This window comes from Pelmatolapia mariae, linkage group LG13, assembly GCF_036321145.2.
Source record: "Pelmatolapia mariae isolate MD_Pm_ZW linkage group LG13, Pm_UMD_F_2, whole genome shotgun sequence".
Taxonomy (NCBI): Eukaryota; Metazoa; Chordata; class Actinopteri; order Cichliformes; family Cichlidae; genus Pelmatolapia; species Pelmatolapia mariae.
This window is the reverse complement of record NC_086238.1, coordinates 968,675-992,782: the sequence shown is the minus strand read 5'-3', so window position 1 is coordinate 992,782 and position 24,108 is coordinate 968,675. Positions and strand designations below refer to the sequence as shown.

Below are 24,108 nucleotides of genomic sequence, written 5' to 3'. Positions count from 1 at the left end.
CAGCCAATGGAAACTTAGGGAAAAGATGTAAAAAAGTAATTTTAAGGCACTAAATTTGATTATATTTTTGAAAGAACACCAAGATGTTGTATATCAGACACCCTTCAGTTTGCCCAGAATTGAAACTCACAGTATGACAAACATACTCATAATCATCATAAAAGCCATATCCATAAGAACCACTGAGACTACACGTTCCGTTTCAATTATGTTTTGTTTGTTTTAGGATTTAGATTGGGATCTGTAGATGGGGAAGTTCAAAAAGTTTCTCAGGGTCATTACGCAGGGTTAAAGAAAATGACATGAAACAAGGCACTGTCGAAAAAATAAAAACCTGCAACTATTTTTAAGGTAAAATATTTTGTAAACAGATATGATTGTTTTACCTTCTCACATGCTCTTACATGCTGCTTTTCTTCATAATATCTGATTAATAATCTGAACATTTCTAGATTTTGGACTGCTTAGCCTTATCAAAATGGCAGTCCTGTCCTGTTTAATTAAGACAATAGGTGCAGATCATTACAGCGTATGTATTTAAATAATACGTTTATTGTTTTAGGGCATTTAATTGCCTCTGTATTACTGTAACAAAGGAGCCCAAGAAATTTCCAGCCCCATCTCAGAAAACTTACCCCAAACCTTTGGGGAACCTGCAGTATTAAAACTTGGTGTAACATGATCAGAAGCCAAGTTCAGAACAGATCGTACTGTAGGTATGATAACTCTCTGGCGTGACCTTACAGAAATCTGGAGTCATCAAAAGGTCACATGCCAACCAGCGGTCAGTTTTTCCTCACCTCACTTCTTCTCACATTAAGTTACATTTAGGTCTTCTTTTACCTCACACTCTGTCATCGCCTCTTCCGTTCCTGCTTCATATCAGTCTCACTGATTCCGTTGCTATCCATGCCATCCACTTTGAGGCGACCTTTGCTGTATTGTTTAATCAGTGCTCCGGGTACGAGGGCCACGAGGGCGATGGCGAGGAGCTGAGCCAGCGTCCCCCAGGAGAATATGTCATCCAGTGAGGAGATCTCTGAGAGGATGGCTCCGGTGCGAACACATATGAAGTTGTAGGGGATCAAACCTGAAAGCGAGAGAGCGGTGGCTGACTGATCAGTACTTGTTTTGTAGGTTTTTTAGTCTGCATGTTTCATGTTTGAAACTATGGTCTCACCTATGAACACGGAGAAAAAGAAAATATGCATAGGGATGTTGAGAACAGGACAGGTGATGTTAAGGAACCAGTTAGGAGTCATAGGGAAGAAACGAAGGAAAAGGAGGAAAAAGAACAAACTGCTGCGGTTTTCCTCCACCTGACGGAGGGAGGAGAATGGGTGAGGAGAGAAGAAGATAAAAGGAAATGTGAGAAAATTAAAACCTAGACAGCAAATGATAAAAAAGACATAAAGAGGAAACTGTAATTGGTTTGTCCTTCACTGAATAAATGATTTGCTGCGTAGTATAAAGTAAGAGACTAGGAGAGAAGGGGATTTAAAACATGCCTACCTTCCTCTGCAGCAGGGCCACCTTCTCAGGGAAGAGGTACACCACATACTGCTTTCCAAATGCTGCAGATAGCAGGAAGCAGAACGTGGAGCCTGTGGTGGCGAGCATGCAGGCCAACGCCAGACCCTCCCAGGGCCCGAATATTGCACCAGCTAACATGTTCTGAGGAAGAAAAGCACTCTCTGTTTAAAAGAAATTTGCACATAGGAATAAGATATTTATCAGAAATCAACAACAAGACACAGGATTGGTTCGGATCATTTGTTTGCGTTACTGTGTGTCTCACCAGAAAGGAGGAGCCAGGTATGGCAAAAGACTGTTTGTACAGGTATGCGCTACAGAAGAGCAACAGAACATAGGCGTAATGTTGTCTTTTGTAAAACTTGAGCATCTCTGCAAGCTCCCGTAGCTCGTCCAGGTCAGATGGGAACTTTAGCCTAGATGGAACAAACACAAGAAGGCTGTGTGCATGGAAATACAGTATAAAAGGCAAAAACAGAGTATGTACTATTCTAACAAGTTGTGAGCTTTCTTTTGTTTGACTACCTTTATTTTTCAAAATGATTAAAAAAATAAATTGGTATTGATTTTTACCATTGTCTGCTCACATGTGATGCTACTTCGCTACCTGAGTACCGTGAACAATAAATAGTCTGATACGTTTTAAATCACCTTCATCATCTTATTTTCTGTTTTGTGGTAATTAAAAATAAATGGAAAAATACAGTGACAGACAGCACGTACATGGCAGTATATAAGTAATCTGGATTTTATATGAGAGCCTGAAATAAAACCACATTTACTTCTACTGTATTGGTTCAGTGGTTCAACTACAGCACCCATAGGCAAAAATGTCAGGATGACTATGATGCAATTGTTTTTTTGAGTTGTATATATAGTATTTTTTAAATTTGATTAAAAAAAAAAAACCACACACACACACACACACACACAAAGTGTAAGAGAAGTGTGTCTATCTGTGCGCATGTGTGCACCAAAGCGAATCAGAGGGTAACAGGATATCTGATTGAAGGACAGAAATAGTGTTGCTGCCTGTAGACTTGCGCAGAGGGTAGGAAGACACTTCTCAAAGCTCACATGCACACACAATAAAATCCCCCCAGTTGAAACTCAAGATGCCAGCTTCCTCTGCCAGCTGCTCTGGCATTCAGTGTTCCTTGTTCCCACTGGTCAGTGGACAAATATTCTGTTCTGTCATTGGTCCACAAGTTGATGATGCATAAGGGTTCAGATACATGAAACTGCATGAGTGTATGTACTGTATTCAAGCAGCTACAAGTGTCATCATGGGCACTTTTAAATTTTGCTTATACACAACCTCATGCAAAACATTCTGTCTCTGCACACACACACACACACACACACACAACATTCATATATAGCTTTCCACTAAGCGGTTTAAACCTTTGAACATGGAACAGAGATTTAGCTTGATATTGATATGAAGCTGGACTGTATTAGGCTGATTGTAATCTCCAGCATCAGAAGATGTGACTGGGGCTGATATATAACTATTAATTAATTTCTTGTTTCTTTCAGTGATAAATTTGGTTACAGGTTCTCACTTATTCTCATTATTCAGCCTGAACCCCTGATACAAGGAAGGATGGATCCACGCTTTCATGTTGATCACTCCAAATTCGGACCACAGCAGAAACTGAGATTTATCAGACCAGTTAACATTTTTTCAGTGTTTTTCGAGTCACTTTTGGTGAGCTTATGTGAAGTCTAGCCTCGGTTTCTTGTTCTTAGCTGAGAGCAGTACCACCCGGTGTGGTCTTCTGCTGCTGTAGCCCATGTACTTTAAAGTTTGATGTTTTGTTCATTCAGAGATGCTATTCTGCATACCTTGGTTGTAATGAGTAGTTACTTGCTTACCTATCAGCTCAATGCAGTCTGTTCATTCTCGCCTGACCGCAACAGGACATTTTCATCCAGAGAGCTGTTGATCACTGGATATTATCTCTTATGAGGGTGGTCAGGTGGAAAAACCCCAGTGGATCGGCAGTTTTTGAAACACTTATATCAGCCCATCTGGCACCAGCAACCATGCCAACCATGTCAAAGTCACTTAAACCACCTTTCTACCCCATTTTGATGCTCAGTTTATTCAGATTAAAGTCATTTGTAATAAAAAAAAAATCACTCAGAGATTCTAAGATTAAAGTTACAGACTCAGAAGAAAGCAACTAAGATTTTGTAAGGAATGGCATAACCTTCCTGTGCAAGCATCTGATCACATCTCCATCTTCCATGTATCGTACCTGCAGTGGATGACCCTGAAGATCAAATGATACTTTACAACACAAATAAGTAAGCATGTCTGGACTTTCAAAATCCACTGCTGTATACTGGAGCTAAACAAAACGGGAAAAAATGATGTACTGATGGTGATGGGGTGATAGTTTGTTTAGATTTCAGTTAAAGTTGCACATCCTCACTAATGTCTTCATGGAGCATTCTCTGTGTATGTAGAGTATTGGAGTAAATATAACATTGCAGAGTGGTGACATGATCCGTAAAAAAACCAAAAAGGTTACATTTTAGAGTTTAGAGTTGGATGGACTTTTTCTCTTAATGTTTTAACTTTATAATTGCAGTAGACATACATTTTTAAAGTTGTTTTTCTTGCAAATTTCCAATTGTAGAGAATTTTTAGGTTTTCCTGACTATTTCCAACCTTCAAAGCATTGCTTATTCATTCATGAATACATTACAAGTACAAGTATATTGTACTTTTATATTTTTATAGCAAAGATAGACATAGAAAACGTCACCTCACCAGATCCACTCACACTATGCTTTTACTTTATAAGTAACAAAATATGGGTAATATCATTTTACTGGGAGTGCACCCTTTCTCTCTCCAACACACACACATACACACTCAAGGATCCTACTCTTGGCTTCAGAGTGCATTGGTCTGCGTTATTCTATCATCTCTAGACAACCTCACACTTGACCGTCTGGCACATTACAACATATCAGTTTCATAACTCTCTCTCTCACACACACACACACGCAGAGACACACATACAGAAAATAAATCACTTCAAAACATTAATACACACACACACATAGAAGTGAGTTAATCGTTCCAGTATAGCTTGGGTCCAGTATGTACTTGAGGAGACGTGATGTAAATATCAAGCAGATAATATTTTAGTGCAACAATAACAATAATAATAATAAATTATTAATGTGATACTTATTGTAGATGTGATACTTTAAAAACAAATATACTTTATTTAAGGCATATATAATTTTAGACCTTCATATCTTTAGATGAGTTCACATCATGTTCCCACTAATTCAACGATGGGAAGGTCACTACTGCTTTGTTTTCCAAGATGGGGGGAGGCCAGGGAATCCCCAAGGAATTTTATGACAGACTTTAGGGGTGTTATAAAATAAATGTATCCAGGAATTATTTTATTTCACTTTCCCCATGACTAAAATGTCTCAAATAAAAGTGTGTAAGTAAAAAAAAAAAAAAAAAATTTCTCTGCACTAAAGCCACAACCTTCTCTCAACCAAGATTTTCTGCTTGTGAAGAGTATTAGCACAGTGCTTTGGTGAAAAATGTGAAAAATGCATGCAGTCCAAATTCAGATTTTAGGCAGATAGATTTTAAAGAATGGAGTACCATGAGTACCAGTTTTGTCAAAGATACCCAATAATACTCATAATAATGAACATGTTAATATAATACTGCTATGATAATTGACTTACCTGCATATCCATCAGTAACACTAAGTGGCTCTAATCACAGAGAGTAATATTTTTGCCCAAGCTTGAATTCTGCATGTAAAGTTTGTAAAGTTTCCTTGCCTGTACTCCTGGACCTCCTCGTGCTCCCCTTGGGAGCCAGGCTGGAGCTGCTTGGGTCCCGGGGGAAGATGCGTGGACAGCAGGTAGAGGTAGACACTTGCCGCCCCGACAATGGCAGCCAGTCCCGTTAAGGAGCGCATGTTGCTGCCGACAGAAACTCAGTGATCACCGGATAAAACTCCGCTGAGAACTCGGGCTGAATTTAAGCGAAGGGGAAAACCGCCGATGAGATAAAGTCGACGTGCTGCGGTTCAGTTGGACGGCAGCGAAAAAAGTGGGTGTCGCTTACCGAGAACCAGGCTACGGTGACGGCTGACATTCTGGCCGGTGTTCGGCAAACGGATCACATGGCAGCCGGGCGAACTTTCTTTAGACTGATGGAAAAGAAGCTTTGTGCCCACAGTTTCTCCCCCAACACGTCTTATTTAAAATAACACCAAAAATTCATCCCAACAGGTCGTAATAATCAGGATGAGTTAAAGGTCGGTGTATATCTACAGTTGCACTTATGCGACCAGACACCAGAGGGCGCTAAAGTCCACGATGAGTTCAGAGTAAGACGATACGATCTGATATTGTGCAATGGTAGTATTTATAGAGCAGGATCCTAACTGTGTATCATTCAGATTTAAACGCTAGGTTATAACAGTAATAATAATAATGATAGTTGTTATTCATACATATATAAATACATTAAAAGCAGTCACACTGACAACATTTTAAAGCACACAAAAAATTATCTATCTATCTATATATCTAATATATATATATATATATATATATATAAAAACCTTTTTTTCCATCTTTACAATGCAAAGGTTTTGTTCTTTCGAGTCTCTGTTTAGTGGATTTATATTCTTCTGCAAAGTACTATGTATTTTCCATATTATACAAGGTAGCAATACTGTAGGAAGGTTTGATCAACCTAATTATAGTTAAAGTTCTTGATTTATAGTTGAAGTTCTTCATTATTTTCCATAGCATACATGTGAGTTCTCTGAGGTAAAGATCAAAAACAAAGTAACATACCGTTTATTTTACTAATTATTTATCATATAAGAAAATTTATTCTTATAATAATCTAAATTAGAACATTGTAAAATAGGAATTAAAGATATCAGATTTTCATTTTAAACCCAAGTTGAACTTTATTATTTTTCTCTATATAATATAACACACAATATTTACATTAGCATTATTTGTATGATTGCCATGTTTGTTTATTCAGCATTCCTTGGGTGGGAGCCACATCTATAAGAAGCTTTTGAAAACCTCTCTTTTCTGTCATGGATTATCAGGTTTCCCTGCAATAAAAAAACCAAAAAGTTCATTAAGTCACAAACACTACTTCCACACCAAGTACAACCACAATATACTCTGAGAAAGGTTTCATCTGTTATCCTGAACTCTAAAACATTCTGGTTTCATAGCTGTGCAAGGTCTAGTAGATCTACATTTCTGGTAAGTTTATGTACAGTACACCTGTCAGTACTTTCAAAATTGTGCACGCACCACCACACATTTCCTATAATTTATAATCTTTATAATCTCTTTCTGCTATTTGCACATTTTTTACTGTACATTTCTAAGTTAATTTGTAAATTTTGTAGTAACCTGTAAATTGTAAATACTGTAAAACCTTTTTCTGTCATTTAATGGCTGGGCATTGTACAGCTACAAGCATTTCACCCCTATGTCATACTGTGTATGGTTGTGTGTGTGTGACAAATAAAATTTGAATTTGAATTTGAATTTGAATAGTGGTAAAGACTTTAAACACAAACACACACACACTTCTTTTCATATCTTAGTGAGGACATCTACTTGACTTTATGCTTTCCCTAGCCACTTACCCTAACCATCACAAGTGAATGGCTAACTCTAACCCTTAGCCTAAACCTAACCATAACCTAACTGTAACCCTGACACTAAACCACATTTTGAGCCTTAAACATGTCTTCAAACACACACACACACACACACACACACACACACACACACACACACACACACACACACACACACACACACACACACACACACACAAATACAAATATGAGCAAACACAAAACTATTCTTAGTCAACATACCTCCTGTGTTTTCTGGTTTAAATGGCTTCAAAGTTCCATCTCTCTCTAGCTCGTGTAGGGCTATGTAGTCTGGAATGACTGTAAGATTGAAATCATCATAAACAAACTTAGTGTTTAGTAAGGGCTGTTTGAGTATTCTCTAAGTCATACACACAGGTCTTACCTTTAGAGTCCTCACGGGGATAAGCAGGCATCGCTGTAAGTCCGACCACAAGAACAAGGATCAGGAGCACAATATGAGCTTTCATTTTCTACAAGAGAAATGAGGTTTAGTGTAGTCCTTTGGCTTCAATTCCACATTAAGGGCAGAAAAACAGATTTTTAATAATAGGTCATCTTACCTTTTTATTTACGAGCAGTAGCCTGTCAATGGGTCTTTAAAGTTATAACTGCTGTTTACAGTGTCTCAGACTGACTTATAAACCAGTCCAACAGGACTTAAGCTAGGTGTGCCCATGTCAGAAGCATCTTAAAAATCTACCCAGGTCAGTTTTGGGAAATAAAGTGTTCTAAAAATAAATCACATGTTCCCTGTATTCAAAAGCACAGAGCTTGGTGAACTGAACTAAACTGCTCACACTGATATGAGGGTTAGGTAGTTGACTGGGTTAGCAATAAAGAGCGCTCAAAGCAAACATACTGATGCTAAACAAAAACAATGATTGTGAAATAAAAGACTTGAAACTAATCTTCAATTTACATTTGCATGTATAGGCAAATAGGAGTTGAAACTATTCATCTACAGTCACTCCGTTTTAATGTTACAAAAAGTCAAAGCCTTTTTAAAGTAATTACGAAAATCTGTGTTTTTGTTACAATGAGATCCACCAAAAAGGCTCCGTATAAAGGACTCCTTCTGTAATTCCTAGTATACTATGTTGCAACTTGTAAACAGAAGATGAACAGATATATCATGGCTGCATATTTTTAGCAGTGTAACTATGTAGCTCTAAAAAAAAAAAAAGAAAAGAAAAAATAAAGTTCCTATTGCCACAAAGTGTGCCACTTGCATGTTGTTTTGTGCACCACATCATTTCCCCAAATGACTGCAATTTAGAAACAGTACCTTCATATTTGTCAAAGGTTTTTTTTTGTCAAAGATTTTGTTTCGTAGAGTAAAATGAGACTCCCCTCCTCCACAGTTCTGTAAAAAAGTCAATACAAACCCAGAAAATCTCCCTGTGACTCTTCAACTAACCTCTCCAAATATCTTATTGTCATTACTATTATTATCACTTTTGTAACTGCTAATTTTTTTTGCAGAATAAAATACCACACAAAAACAAAATGTAGAAGAGAACAGTATGAAGTTAGAGGATGTGAAGGTGTGTGGAGTATAAGGCTTAGGATTCAAATGCAGAACACAAGAGGTCGACTTCAGCAAAAGGTAAGCCTTTAATATGGTTTATAAGAGAAAGTCTAAAATAGCAGAGTCCAGAAAGTAAAGAAACAATAATCCAATAACCACAATGAGTGAGGCTAACAGTATGCTGAGCACAGGGAACAAACACAGGAAAATGAGTAGATGCTGTGAAAAAGTATAAAGGCTGATTAGGGAATGTCCAACAGGAGAGTAAGGACGAACAGCTGAAAATAATCAGACACTGGCGAGGACAATCAGGCAGATGAGAGCAAAACTACACAGGGCATGACAGAAACAAATCTTCACTGTAAAATAGGAAATAACAATGGGTACTAACGCTTAACATGTATGAAAGAACAAGAAGACTAACACTTAACACAAAAAGATGTGACAGAGAAATGCTCAGGGAACTTAAACATCTACCAGAAACACAGAAAAATAATAACAGAAAATCCACAGAATCACAACAGCCACACTGAGGACAATGTCAGGTTAAAATAACCCATAATTAGCCAACTTTTTAAAATCTGTTTAGAAAAAAATGGAGAAAACTGATCACAAGTTTGAATGTGCAAATGTCACACTGATGCAATATTTCAACATTGTAGAGCCTCTAATGTGGGCCTTGCTAGTGTTTGCTCAAAAACCAATTTATTTAGATTATGATTGGTTACACATGTAAACCATCAAAATACCATTTACTTACAGAGAATGCACCTGCAAAGTAATGCAATCCTAGCTGAACAATTAAGTTAAAGACTGAGACACTTTAACTAAGAAAGAATTCACACAGTTCCTATTAACTGCATTAAATCAGACAAATTTTATGATCTTTCCATTTTACCTTTTGTTTAATCTTATAAAGGTGTGACACATTCCTCCTCTGATACAGAACCTTCTGTAGTTCAGTGTTTCCCAATCGTTCCACCTGATTAGTACTCTAAGCAATCGGCATGAGTAATGGGCAGAACAATTACCTTCTCTTCCACTAGAGTACTACCTGCTCTAATTAAACGGGTTGCCAACTGCCAGTGAAACAGAAGAAGACGAAGAAGCAATTACGCAATAGTCATGCTGTGAGACGCGTAATAGCAATAGATAAATATTTGAAAAGAAAAGTAGTCAATCTGACCTAGGTCCTGGAGAAAATTCTGACCCAGATAAAGGCCCTAGCATGAGTAGTGATCAGAAGAAAGCAAAAAAAGTATACTGGGGACAAACCAAGCCAATTCCGCTATACCTAATGCGCGGGGAAAAAATATCAATATGCTTTTTGTGACATTTTTGTTTGGTGGTGTGCTGTTTTCTAATGTAAAATATGTAATAACACTGCTGTAGTTAGGTAAATGTTCTATCTCACCATTCTGTGCAGGCTATTTTGTTCTGCAGTGCCCCCTAGTGGATAAATGTAAAACTGCTTTATCATAAAGTCTGATTTTTAAATATTCTTCCGAGACCCAGCATATTCATTTATGGACATTTGTCATTTTGGTCTTTATAACTTTTGACTTATTTGAGCTACCCTACTAAGTCCTGATGTGCCTAATTGGGGATATCCTGGTCTTTCTGATGATATCTCATGTGTTTGGGTGGTCTCTTTCAGTTCCAAAGAGACAGGAAATCACAAAAAAGTTCAACAGGAAGATGCTTTTTTCCTCGGTTCTCAGGAGGATATGGTCAAAATACATAATTGGTTTAAATGTGCCTGTTTGAATCTTTGATAGCCTGGGTGATTCTATCACGTCTGTTATGTGGCTTATACATCTTCTCATAAAACCCATTATTTTTATTTCAAATTATTTTTACAAATGATTTTACTCTATACTTTTTCCCCATTAATGTTCTCTTAAATGTGGAATAAGAATAACACCATTAAAGAAGATATATAAAGTCAGTAAAAAAGAAAGAGAGGAAAATAAGTAAACATGAATAGTGGAGAAACTTTGAAATGGCAGACAAAAACGTTTTATTACAACATATGGTAATCCATAAGAGAAAATTACTCTTGACTGAATGCTTAAAATATTAAAAGCAGTACTGAGATTCTAACGCAATGAAGTAAATGTTGTGAGTGGCTCGTTTCCAGGTGCTAATTTGAGCCAAAAGACAACCAGTGATTAACTAGAACCCTTAAGAACAGCTTGAAACAGTCAAGAAAATGGTATCCTTCAGTAAAATCTGTCATCACAAGGCATTTAACAGGGATTCAGTTATAATAGCATGCTTTTACCTACATCACAAAATCAGTACATCACCAGAGATTTAGCTCAAAGCAGCAGATTGGTTGCCTTGAGATAATTATGGCTACAATGTTCAAGCTAACAGTCTGGGGGCTAATAGGCACATCTTTAACTAAAACACTATGTCACACATAAAGATATTTTAAAAAATTTGTCAATTTGTCAAATTAAACTAACATTGAAAAAAATGTTATTAAAGCTCAGCCTTTAGCGGCTTCCTGCTTCAATAACTGGTGAATGATGATGTTGTCTACAGGTCTTAGTGTCTCCAGGATAGCCCCAATTTTAACTCTGAACACTTCATTCAAACATTTTGTGTATTTGTGACACATATAGTAAATTATATAACATATGTACACGGACACCTGAGGTGATAGATCAGGTTGTCTGGTGACCATAATGCAGGTATATTCATATTTTGTGCACCAACAGTGGCTGTCTGGGTTTTTGTTCCGTTTTGGTTAAGGTTAGTAAGTTTGTGATTTGTTTTGCTTTTATCCAACCTGGCTGTTCAGAGATAACACCCACATTGTAAAAATCCCCCTCTGAACATGTCTATGTCATGGTAACTGTACCATGTCTGTTGTACTTTAAAGAATTTCCCATCTTATTATGTTTTAAACTCAAACACAAAATAAATGATGAACAATTTAGATTTCTTTGGAAACTAATTGCCCTGATGTTTCCCCACATCTCATTAACAGAATGGAGTGTGTAATGATTGCATGGTCCATTTGACAGAATGGCTGCAGATATATATTACAATAACAACATTATCTCTCCGTTATTAACTTATTTACCGTTTTAATGCTGACTAATTATTAATTGGCAAAATTGTTCACTACAAATACTTCCGACTGGCTTTTCTTCCCCTTTGCTCAAGTCAATTTATGCACAGCTGATGCATTATAGCTGATGCAAGACATTACAAAGAATTAAGACATTCGTATCTATTGATTTGTTTCTGATTAGGAAATGATGCATAAATGGTGAAACATCGAAAACATTTGTATCTGGATTTACTTTGTTTACACTTTAAGCAGTTTGCTCAGCAACAGTCAGCTCTGATGCATATTAGTGTAAATGACCACCAATACACGACATTATCAGATCACCCAAACCACCTGCTAATGGGATGCATTTGACCACATATCTGCTGTTGTATAAACTAATTTCCCCTGATGCATCTACAGCAAAATAACAAGGAAATACTGTATCAAGGACACGTTGATCATTTTCTTTTGTCTTGTCTTCAACCATTTTGCAATTCTAACACTTGGAACAGGCCATACATGTTTATCATCTTAAACATTTTTAAATAATGCCTGTAAAAGAAGTCTGGTGCCTGTCCGGCAGAATGATGTAATAACCTTTCAAGGGGACCCTTTGATTTACAAGTACCAGCAGAAACTTCGCAGCTGACAGTTACATGTTTAAATGTCGAGATATGGTAGCGGAAATATATTTTAGAATCAAATGCGAAAGGCTTTGCACATTACAAAACTCTTACTGGGTCACTCTGTCTCAAATCATTGTTGTCCTTCAGCTCAGCCATCTTTGATTTTCCTAAAAATATTCATGGTTTGCATATATGTCATGATTGCTATGACATTTTGCTTTCATGCTATGACATTTTGCCCCAAAAAACCATCTCACATTGTCAAAGACCACTATTGACAAAATAATTTAAATGTTCAAAATTTAATGTAAAATGAAACACACAGAATGCTTTTTGACCTAAAAATGCTATTTTCACTAAACTTCCATGCTGTTTTAAATTTTTCATTGTGTTTAGGATACGTGCCTGAATATTACACTAATGTGTAAATTAATGTTGTTGTTTTTAAAATCTAGAAAGGTATTTAATATCTTAAGGTAAAATTTCACAGCAATTATCATACAGAATATATCGAAACTTTGAACATTTCGTGGAAAACAAAGGTGGCTGAAAAGAGAAGTTACTAGAAATTTAATGAGTTAAGATGGAATGACCCACAAAGTTTCCACATCAGTTTATTTTGTTCATTAGTAATCAGTTTATTGGCTATTGCAAGCCATGTGTTGCTCCACCTGTGTGCAATACAGAAAACATTTGTGACGGTTTAAGCCAAGTGAATTATTTTATGAGAGCAGAACAAGAACAACAACGCAGAAGCATCCCTTATGAGTGAATAATGTAATAAAGTCTACAGTTTACTGTGTTTCTTCTCCGTTGCATCAACCCAACCTCGACAAGAGGAGAGCTCCAAGCTACATTTTGCTGCTGGGATCCAGTTACAGCATTGACATTAAAACCAGAGCCCTTGATTGGAAGAATTATGACAACTTATACAGCTGGACAAGTTGAACTCCTCTCTGGTAATGACAGATTCAAATGACATGCTAGCAATGTTTTCTATAGCATCATCATGGTGCTAAAAGGTAATTCAAATATACCTGGAAAAATGGCATGTTGATAATTCCTTGTCCAGGTAGTTCCCCTGTTATACACAGCCATTTCATCACAAACTCCTTCTAATCAAACTACCACTACCAACAAACTAACACTGGAGGTTGCCATACCCCACACTACTGTCTGCACACACTATAGAGATTGTAAATCAGCAGTGGTGTGCTGGTAGTTGACATGTTCTATATAACATCAGAGCTAAGTACAGTTTTTTTTCCAAAACATTTCTAAATATGAAGATATGTGACATCACAGCAAAATAAACTCAAGGATGGTACTCAGTGTGCTTGTGTATACCTTAAACTAGACTACTAAAACCCACATCTATACTGTTCATACTCTTTCTTGTAAAGGCAAACTCAATTTCCTGTTGTCTATGACATGATGGATAAATGTAAATGCATTTGTTTAGAAGCAATTCAGACTAAACTCCACACAAGACACACAACTCTTGTATCAGTCCTACTTCAAGAAGGAGACGATAACAGTCAAAACATGGCAAAACTAAACTAAACAACATAGAGGAGAGCCTTTGAGAGAAGTTACCATTCCAGGAACTTTGCAGTATAATGCAGTTCTTGAGTTTTATTTTGTCCGTAGACAAACAATAGTAAAATGGTTGAAAGCTGGAGTTTTGACTGCACTGCAGTCAAGTGGAGCTTCAGCCTCTTCAGGTCTTTGCAACCGTGTGGAAGAAATGCACATCTTTTGGACCATCGTTTGGTGTCACAGCTGCTAATGAAAGCTATTTTCCACACATCCCAAGTGTTTGTTTAATTCACCAAGCCCACAGGTGAGAGAAACAAATTAACTGTCCTATGAGATCTGGTTCGCAGGGAGTTGCTGGGAGTTGCCATCATCCCCCCTCTCTGATTGGTGTTTATAAAGGTCACATGGCATGAGAGGGAGGGGTTGTCCCTGCTCTGGCAGCATTGACTCATAAGGTGGTGCTGCCTCCAGTGGGAAGGAGATGGATGCAATATGTTGATGCTCCTGCTCTTGCAGTCCCAGTGGGTAGTGGGAGGGAGAAAACCAGGCAGCACTGGCTGAGGTCTCTCCGCAGTATGGGGAAGGATCTGTAAGGGAGTAGCTAGGCCGTTCCTCCTGCTCTGCTCCCCCCTGACAGGGGTCCACCAATGAGTAAGGAGGTGGGTCATCTGTAGGGATGTAGATCTGAGTCGAACCTGGACCAACACACTCATCATAGCTACAGGCAAAAAGACAAAAATGAAAAAGTTAGATAAATTACAGAACATTGATTTTATATCATAACATCAGTTACTAAGTTAAGTTCTTCTTTGCCATTTGTGCATGTGGGTGTCTGGAGGTGGTTTTCTTTTTTATTTCTTTTTTTTTTTTTTTTTTTTTTAGCTTACTCCAAGTGCAGGCACATAAAATGTATCCCTCCCAACATAGGAAAAATGATAGCAACTGCAAAATAACTCATACTTAAAGGGAGTAATCTGCTCAAACTCTTAATGGGCATTTTGTAAAGAAACATCTCTTTAGCAAATTTACAGTTGTGCTGACAAATGGGTCATGTCAGGTAGTGTGCTTGCTGAACTCTCCCAATGCTTATCTTTTTAATAAGCCGGCTTTTAATCTGCTATTTCATGATAGCTTGATGCCATTGCCTTATTTTTTATGTTCAAATACATCCATCCATAATAGAAATTCACAGGAGAATACCATAGGAGACAAGATGGTGCCTGGCCTACCCCTCCCACCATCAGACATGAGCTGTTACACTGAGACATCCAGTTTCACATATAAAGACAGTTTTAACTATGCACAATCAAGCAATATCTACAATGTGCTCTATATAAAACCATCTAAACATACATTTGGAAGATAAATAGGCAAGACACAAAAAAATATAAACGTGCAGAATTCAGCTGTAGTCTAGAAAAGGTTTATGTATCTGTAATGCAAATTTTAAATACAGTTGTTCAGTGTTCTAGTAGGGAAAACCAAAGATGCACACTGTTGGCACTCAGGACTGAGCTGTTAATGAAGCCATAATATTGTTTTGCTTGACTAGTGACTCTATACATGCATAGCTGCAGTTATTAAGTCTTAATGAAAAGTGAGATTAAAGTTCAAGTTTTGTCAAAATATTCACTTAAGGTTTATAAGTGGGCTTAATCCATGTAAGGCAAACTGTAAATTCAACCTTAAAATTATGAAAGATTCCTGCAGGTTAGATGGATTGTAACTGAAGAATGGACAAACAAAATACAAGCCAATGTAAAACTTTCCTTGCTTGACAGCAACTGCGTCATGTTGATGCTGGAAAGATGCAAAGCATGGGCACAGTGACGTGACTGGTTCAGCTGCTGTTGTTCTGATCATTGCTCTGCCACTGCAAACCATGAGGAGCCCTAGTATTTTTTATTTTATAAAATAGCCCTGTGTGTGGAAGTAATGGTAGATGAGAATGGGCCGTAGGAAGAGGTAAATCAGCGTAACTTAATCAGCACAGTGGTTAACAACATCAGTACCCAGCAGTGCCACACATGTGTGTATGAGTTTCTTTCCTTCTTTCTTTTTCAATTTCATTTCAGTTCAATTCAATTTTATTTATACAATACCAAATCACAACAGCAGTTGACTCAAGGCACGGCATATTCTACAATAATACAAAGAAAACAGAGAAAACCCCAACAAATCACATGACCTCCTATAAGCAAGCGCTTAGGTGATAGGTTCTTTCATATTAAATTTGTGCCTTTCTGTGTATAGAAAAAGTGAGTGAGAGCTACTTCTGCCACGATGTGACGATAACAGCTAATGTCCACTCCAGTTGATGCTCATCACACACACATATATACAATAGAAGTGAAATGATTTCGTGGTCCTGTTGATCCAGATCCATCCAGACTGAAGTTCACATTAATTAATCATGATGGGTTATTTATGGTGGAGCAAACATTATCTGGTTCAGACAACAGGTAATGTTCTTTTCTCAGTTCAAAGAAAGAAAGAAAGAAAGTCACATAAAAAGCTGACCAGTAATGAAATTAAATCAAATGTGAACCACCTATCCAGTCTTTAAGTCTGACGTCATTAGCCGTTTCCGGGTCAAATCTCTTCAGGTCTCAAAGTCAAACAAACACTGCGGCATCACTGAGAGTTAAAAACTGTCTAAATTCTTTCATCTTTAATGACATGATCAGTGTTGCTACTTTACCAGGTGTAACAATTAAGTTTAACATCCAGGCATCCATGAAAACAGGATTTATTAAGTTTAACAGAGTTTGAAGTTAGCAGGGAGTTAGCTCGCTAGTTTCCATCTAAGGTTGATATACCATGTTCTGAAACGTTCTGAAAAATTAAAACGTACAGCTCTGCTATCTCTTCCAACATAAATGAAGATAGAAAACTAAACAGTGACGTTTGCAGGGTTACTGAAGTTGGGCTTGCTGGTATATAATGATGTGCTACAAGGTGGCTAGCTACACAGCTATGGTTAGCATAATATAAACATATGAAGCTGGAGGATGAACACTAATTTTTTTCCACTCGATAAAAGTTAACATGAGGAGAAATATAATACAAAAACATAATATAGAAAAATAAAGTTTTCTGCGATGACTTTAGCTATAATCATTTATTATTAAATATTGTTTATCATTTAAATTTAAACTGGAGTGCAAAACGTCTTAAGATTTCACAATCAGTCTTTCTCTTCTCTTTCTCACACCCTCACATAATTCAGGGTTTCAATAAATATTTTCATGTGGATTATTTTCACTTGCCTCATGCTAAGAAATCTGACTGTAAACATCAGTGGCATGACAGCATGTTGAGGTGAAAATTGAAGGCAGAGGGAAAGTGAGCGCTAGGCATGATGAGGTGTTGTAACACACTCTAAATCCCTGTGTCTCTTGTCTCTGAGGAGCTATATGCTGCTCTGTTCCCACTGTGTCTGTGTCTGCAAACACCTCACACTAGATAATGAATGAGGTGTTTTACACCTTTGTGTGTTCACTAGCATGTGTGTTAGCAGGGTGTGGCAGAATAAATAATAATTCGCCCCCTCTGGGAGGCTTGCTGGGAGCTGCACAACTGCTTTTCTGTTCGTTGTTTTGTTTGTTTATTTGTTTTTATCTGCTGCTTGTTTCTATTTAAAGTCAAGACATATCATGTAAATGAAATTCAATATCAAGGTATTAATTTGTTAATAACTTAAGGATGCTGTTGCTTGGTGGCAAACAAACAGATTGATACAATCCTCATGCTACAGTTTGGGAAATCCATGTCTCAACGTTTTTCCTGCATAGGCTGGCTGCTTCTGTCAATTAATGCTAGGTTTATCTACTGTTTTTTTTTTTTTTGCTATTTTATGCAGCTCTGTGGAGGTTTACTTTACAACAAAGCAAAACACCTCAAACTTTCACATGCAACGGATAAGTGAAGCCTGTCAAAAGTGTTGGATGAAGTGGTTTGCCACTGATACAAGTATGAAGAATGTTGCTGTTTCCTTTTTCCTACTAACCGTCATGGTTTATTTAAACCCAGATATTTCCCAGACTTCTAACCTTAACCTAGAAGATTTTGTTTTAACATTTGTCACAGTAGAAAAAGAAGTCAAATGCACACACATGTCAGCAGAAAGGGAGGACCTCTGGCATGTATTCATGCAATGGTTATGACGCTCTATAGAGCTGAACACCACACAGCTCTTGCTTACAGCATATGGTCTCTGTGTGTCGGTGCAAGTGTGTGTATTTGTGTGCGTAAAGCCAGCATGTTTCTGCTCTTTACCACTGTGAGAGGTTCTTGCCTGTGGAGTTAAACTGTAGATGGTGCTGCTACTGTGTGTGAATCATACCAAAAACTGATTTGATTTTTTCAGCATAAAGCAGAAACAATATGAAACCTCTATAGGACATTCAACAAATCAGTTTTCATCATATCAAATTACTCTTAGTGCCAGAAAACAATAATCAGGTGTCTACTTTCATTTTCCTGCTTTTCATCTCTTTACATTACCAGTTTGTGCACAGTGGGAAGATTAGTTTCCTCCTATGAGATGACAAGTGACACTGTGCAGAAATTGCTTTACAGCTTAATAACACGAGAAAACGCTTCCTGTATTTGTCAGACACTTGCAGTTAGTGTCACGCAGCCTGACACAGCAACGGCCAAATTATTGCAAACGCCTCAGCTGCTCCTAAACATGTCATTATTGAATGTTACGTGAAAAGTCACAAATGCAGGCTGCTGTTGCTCCATCGTGGTTTACTGCTGTACAACTGGTAAAACACAGGTACCATCTCTGACTGCCTGCCTTTGCAACATGTAATTTACAATTAATTACATATTATATATCAACAAAGAAGCAAATGTGATTCTAAATTCTACATAATTCCAAGCTTAAAATACAAATGGATAAACTGTAGTTTTCCATCAATAGGTTGTAGTATCCATATACTGCTGACCAAAAACTAAGATGTTTCCACCGTTATAGGCAGAACTCTGGATCAGAATCGGCAATCAGACCAGCAGCATACGCTGTGACACTCGAGACCAGACATAATAATGGGCAAATCTCAGCCTAAATTTGAGCAACATGACATAAATATTCCTTTTCACATGCTCACCATAACAGAATTGAAAAAATTATATTAATAGATCAGTGTCTGGACACATGTAAGTGGCAAACACAAAACAAATCAAAAGCAAACAAAGCTGTGATGTTAATGCTTATTTAAATCTTCTCAATACACAATGAGAATGTCACACGTGCCTTCCTACACTATATGCTCACCAATGCTATTATGCAAATCAAATCAGAAAGAAAGGAATCTGTGTCCATGCATGTGTGTGTGTGCTTGCTGAGCTTCTCCCTGAGAGGAAGCAGAAGCTTTCAGTCTCCACAGGTGAGGCGCTGATCCGCAAGCGTGACTTTTTTTCTACCAGACTTTGTGTGTGTACGTGTGTGTCGGAAGTGTAGCGTTCACAGTCTCAGCAGGTGAGCTGTTGATCTGAGTTCTCTGAGTTTTCCTCAACCATCTGTGGCCTACACACGCAAAAATATGCACGCCCACACACGCTCTGATCATATGACTGCAACTACCTGCTTCTTCACAGGGTACCAAACAATAATTTGCCAGCACTATGGTTACAAAAAAAAGTGTGATTCGAATGTATGGATGTGAGTGTATGTGAGTTTGTGCATATGCGTTGGTTGGCTGCTGTCCTGTAGTCCAAGCCAAAAAGTACGTCTCGCACGCAGGCGGTCCAGAACATTCTGGTTTCCTGCCAGAGTACTGACGTAGCGCACTAGCTCCCCTTCCTTTTTCCTGCTCTCCTCTTTGCTTTCTTTCCTTATTCTTGATGGAAAGCTGAGGAGTTGTTCACAGTTACTCTCACATTTCCGCTGTTCAAACTGAAATTCTTTAACTGCGTATGGGCACAATTTGTCGCCCACATTAGGCCCTACAGCTCAAGCATCATATAACACCACCAAACCCAGGTGCATCCCTTCACATATGAGGTTTGACCAAAAACAATAGCAAACTTTACAATTAAAGTCCATATGGAGCATTTTAAACACTGCACAGAGAATAAGCTGAAAGGAAAAAAACAAAACAATAACTTAAAAACAACAAGGTCATGTCTTGATTTTTTTTCTATTTTTATTGTCATATGTAACAAAAAAAATGCATTTTTGCATACTGTGTTTGTCAGGGAGACAAAAGGTTAACTCACTTAAAACAATGTGGTTTGTAGTGTTTTGATTTTTAAGTTCATATATGTAGATCAGTTCCAAAGAGCCCAAAAACAATCATAATCCAGGAAGCACTACATTTCTTATTTAAATTCTATGTGAACTGAGGAGATGAAGATGGGAATCCTCGATTATGTCACATGCAGCAGTTCTGTGATGCTCAATACATTGCACATGACAATATCGTTGTAACTACATAAGAAAAGAGCAAAAAGCTGGATTTCTTTCCGCAATGTGGTACCATTGTGTCTGTTTATTACTAATATTATTACATTTCAGTGAGTCATTTCAGTAAATTATCTCTCTGATATCCTCGTTAGCCCTGTTGTCTGACAATAATTGTGGAAGTGATAAGATGTAATGTCATATCAATCACGTGCTGCAGATGGATGACAGTCCCGGATAATCATGAAATAGAGTGTATACTTGGTGCCAACAGAAACGGAGAACTGTAAGCAATATCCTCTGATAAACCATAAAATAAAATGATATGTTCAGTCGTATGACAATTATTCCCTCTGAGTTATAGACTACAGATCATCCACCCTTGAACAGAGTAAAGTGTTTGAACGGTTCTAAAGAACTGTGATGAGAATGAAGCACACACATATGCACTGCAGGGGAGGGATTTATGTGAATTATTAAAGTTGCCAATTAGACCAGCTGACATTTAGATCAAAAACACCATGACACCGGCTTTTAGCAAGTCCGTTCTTTTTTTTTCTCTCTCTCTCTGTGTCTCTCTCTCCCTCTTTCTCACACACTTGCACATATTCACAGCCAACCTTGCAAAGGGCACCAAAGGTAGCACTGCTCTCTAATAAATGAATTACCACAGAAAAAAGGTCAAACCAAGAGCCAAAGAACAGTGAATGATAGTGTATGAATGGTCACTTATATTTCATACTTGACATTTCACATATATGTCAAACGAAAGGCTCTTCTTTCTTATTTTGCCAATAGACTGTAGTGTGTAGCTGAGGAAAGGCAAAAAATTCCATTTGACTTGTTTTCCTAATATTTTTTTTCAACTTTTGCCAGAAAAAAAGGAATTTTCCAAAACCACAGACCTTCTTGCTCCTTTAAATCTGAGTAATTATCACATGGCATGTGTAAAAAAGCCCAAAGCGTCCTTCTGTTTCCAATTTTAACAGGTGTCTAGCAGTATTTTAGTTTCATATTTAGTATACAGACATCACAATGGTACATTTTCATTTACATTTTGTTGTAATAAAGCAATAGATGTATAGTAGATTAAACTTTTCCTCCGAAAAGAGGGTTTTGTATTTGAATACTGACATCTGTTACATAGGCTTTTTAAATACAAAAAGCACTTACCGTGGTGGAGAGTCAGGATACACACTGTTTATCTGAGACTCTCTGTATGAGTCAAAGTCTAAACCAGGAGGAAAGTCTTCCAAGCAGCTAGACCTCAGTTCACCTGCTGAACCTCCATAAGAAAAACTGTCTTGTCCTGTGGAGACACAAAAATCAACTTCATGCTGTGCTAGAATTAGACTTTTGTCATCTGGGGACATTCAGTAACTTCAGCGCGATGGACTAAGGTTTATTTGAACCTATTATGTGGTGCTCTTCTACATGGCATCTCATCTCATACTCCAGCTGCACTTTACATATCAGCACCTACTGTATTTAGAGCCGACTTTTTCATATTTCGGTCTGGTATCATGTCCTAATCCTCACCGTAATTAACCCCAAACCTACCCAACCAATTTACGTCAATTTAACCTCGTAGCATGAGACTCAAAAAGATTTAAATGTATAGTCATACCTGAAGTCATGCACATGATATCAAGTTGCGTATTAACTTAATGTCTTACGATGCTGCATTTACATTCCAATGGGAGCCTGAAAAGCTACTGATTCAATTCAATTCAATTTATTTATATAGCACTCTTCACAGGATAAAAACCACAAAGTACTTCACAGTAATATAAAAACAGAAATACATAAAATACATCAAAAATCAAACATAGAGCACAAATCTAATTAAAAGCCAATCTAAATAAATGAGTCTTAAGCTGCTTTTTAAAAGAATAAATACAATCAAGGCAACGTAATAATGGAGGAAGAGCATTCCACAACCTGGGGGCCACCGCTCTAAAAGATCTATCACCTCTGGTCTTAAAACGTGTTCGTGGGACTACCAACAGCCTTTGATTAGATGATCTCAGGCTGCGAGAGGGAGCGTGGGGTTCTAAAAGATCAGAAATGTAGGCAGGGGCATCACAATTCAAAGCTTTAAAAGTCAGTACCAAGATTTTAAAATGAATTCTAAAATGTACTGGAAGCCAGTGTAATGAACATAACACTGGTGTAATGTGCTCTCTTTTTCCTGTCTTACTCAGCAATGTATGTGAACTGTAGATCTGAGTAGCAAACAGACCTTCATGATATATCACAGATGCTACCTCAGCACCTGAGTGCTGAGAATATGTCAAGGTGTGTCACAGACTGACCATAGCTTGCTCGAAGGTGAGGGTTTCGGAGTCGACTGTCTTTGCGCAAGCTGCCGACGATGATGGTGATGCATGAGAGGAAGAGGACTAGACCTATAACGATCCCCGCCACCACCAGCGGAGACACCAGGAGAGATGCCTCCCCTCCTGACTCCCTCTCACTCCGGCAGTCTGGGTACTCCCCATGGCTCTGGTTGGAGCTCACTGTAGGAAAACAGAGAGAGATGGAGGTCAGGGTGGAGTGTGTATTTGTGTGATTCAGTGTGTTGAATGTTCCCTTTAAAAATTATTTTAACTACTTTAAAAAAATAACTCAGGTTTGAGGGAGTGCACTCTTAAAGTTAAATATTAGACTGTTTCCAAAAAGCCAACAAAAAAATGAAAAAACAACAAAACTTGATAGTCAACACTAAAGAAAATGTAAAAAGAAAATTTTCCAGAAATTATGAAGTGTGGGCTTAATAGTTTTCCATTTCTGTTTTATTAATAAATACTCATAGACATACAGCAAATGGTACAATTTCCCCACATATAGCACAAAGAGCAAAACAGTCTTCTACTGCTGTCTGTCCATCTGTCCATTAAACATGTATCCAAGTTGGTGTTGTAAAGCTGGAGTTGTGAAGCCAGTATAACCCAGTGACACATTTCTCAAAATCAGTCATCACAAGCTGCACTGCTGAAACACTTTCAACTGTCATCTCTTGCACTATCTGCCTCCTGAACCGTCATAAATGGCATCCATCTATTTTGTGAATCAATGAATCAATTCAGGGTCACAGGAACTGGAGCTAATCCCAAATGTCGTGGGGTGAAAAGCAGGGTACACCTTCAACGTGTCACTAGAACATTACAAGGCTAACACTGAAAAAGACATCTACGTATTTATGGCACAGAATCGCCAAGAATCACCAATTAATCCAACATTCATGTCTTTCCATTGTGGGTAAAATCCATAGTTTCCAGATGAAACCATTGTCCTGTACCCCTCTAGGATTAATGAACTGCAGCGCAGCTGGATGTTACAGTCATGTCAAACATCCCATGGCTTGTAGAACCACCTTAAGCAGCAATCATTTTCTCTATGAGTTTATCAGTTTCTCACATCACTGTGGAGGAATTTTGACCCACTCTCTTTTACAGTGATGCATTGGTTTATTGAAGTTTTCGACATTCATTTGTACACAGCTCTCTTAAGGTCCTACCAGACCATTTCAATCAGATTGAGGTCTGAACTTTAACTGGACCATTACAACACCTTCTTTTTCAGCCATTTCATTGTAGATTTGCTGCTTTGCTTGGAGTCATTGTCCTGTTGCCTGATCCAATTTTAGCCAAGCTTTATCTGTCTGACAAATTGCCTCACATTTGACTCCAGAATACTTT

The 24,108-nt window shown here is 37.7% G+C and overlaps 2 protein-coding genes across 2 annotated transcripts in view; both read right to left on the bottom strand.

The window, feature by feature from the left end:
* Positions 1–854: 854 nt before the first annotated feature.
* On the bottom strand, positions 855–5,504 carry LOC134640348 (transmembrane protein 41A-B-like). The gene is made up of 5 exons (XM_063492081.1): positions 5,365–5,504; positions 1,799–1,949; positions 1,513–1,674; positions 1,181–1,319; positions 855–1,090 (listed from the first exon to the last, which is right to left on the bottom strand). The coding sequence occupies exons 1-5, from the start codon at positions 5,502–5,504 to the stop codon at positions 855–857; spliced, it is 828 nt and encodes a 275-aa protein (XP_063348151.1).
* A 3,345-nt stretch (positions 5,505–8,849) lies between these two features.
* bean1 (brain expressed, associated with NEDD4, 1) overlaps positions 8,850–24,108 on the bottom strand; it is a 48,462-nt gene continuing 33,203 nt past the window's right edge. The window contains exons 3-5 of the mRNA XM_063491889.1: positions 22,723–22,926; positions 21,581–21,716; positions 8,850–14,713 (exon numbers count right to left, since the gene is read on the bottom strand). Of these exons, the coding sequence (XP_063347959.1) occupies positions 14,323–14,713; positions 21,581–21,716; positions 22,723–22,926 (731 nt within the window). The 3' untranslated portion in view covers positions 8,850–14,322. The remainder of the gene's footprint in view (positions 14,714–21,580; positions 21,717–22,722; positions 22,927–24,108) is intronic.

Excerpts from the sequence above, each read along its gene's own strand:
- LOC134640348 (XM_063492081.1), bottom strand. The coding sequence starts at position 5,504 with ATGCGCTCCTTAACGGGACTGGCTGCCATTGTCGGGGCGGCAAGTGTC. Across the intron at positions 1,950-5,364 it reads GAGGAGGTCCAGGAGTACAG|GCTAAAGTTCCCATCTGACC; the intron begins GCAAGGAAACTT and ends TGTTCCATCTAG. Across the intron at positions 1,320-1,512 it reads TGGCCCTGCTGCAGAGGAAG|GTGGAGGAAAACCGCAGCAG; the intron begins GTAGGCATGTTT and ends TCCCTCCGTCAG.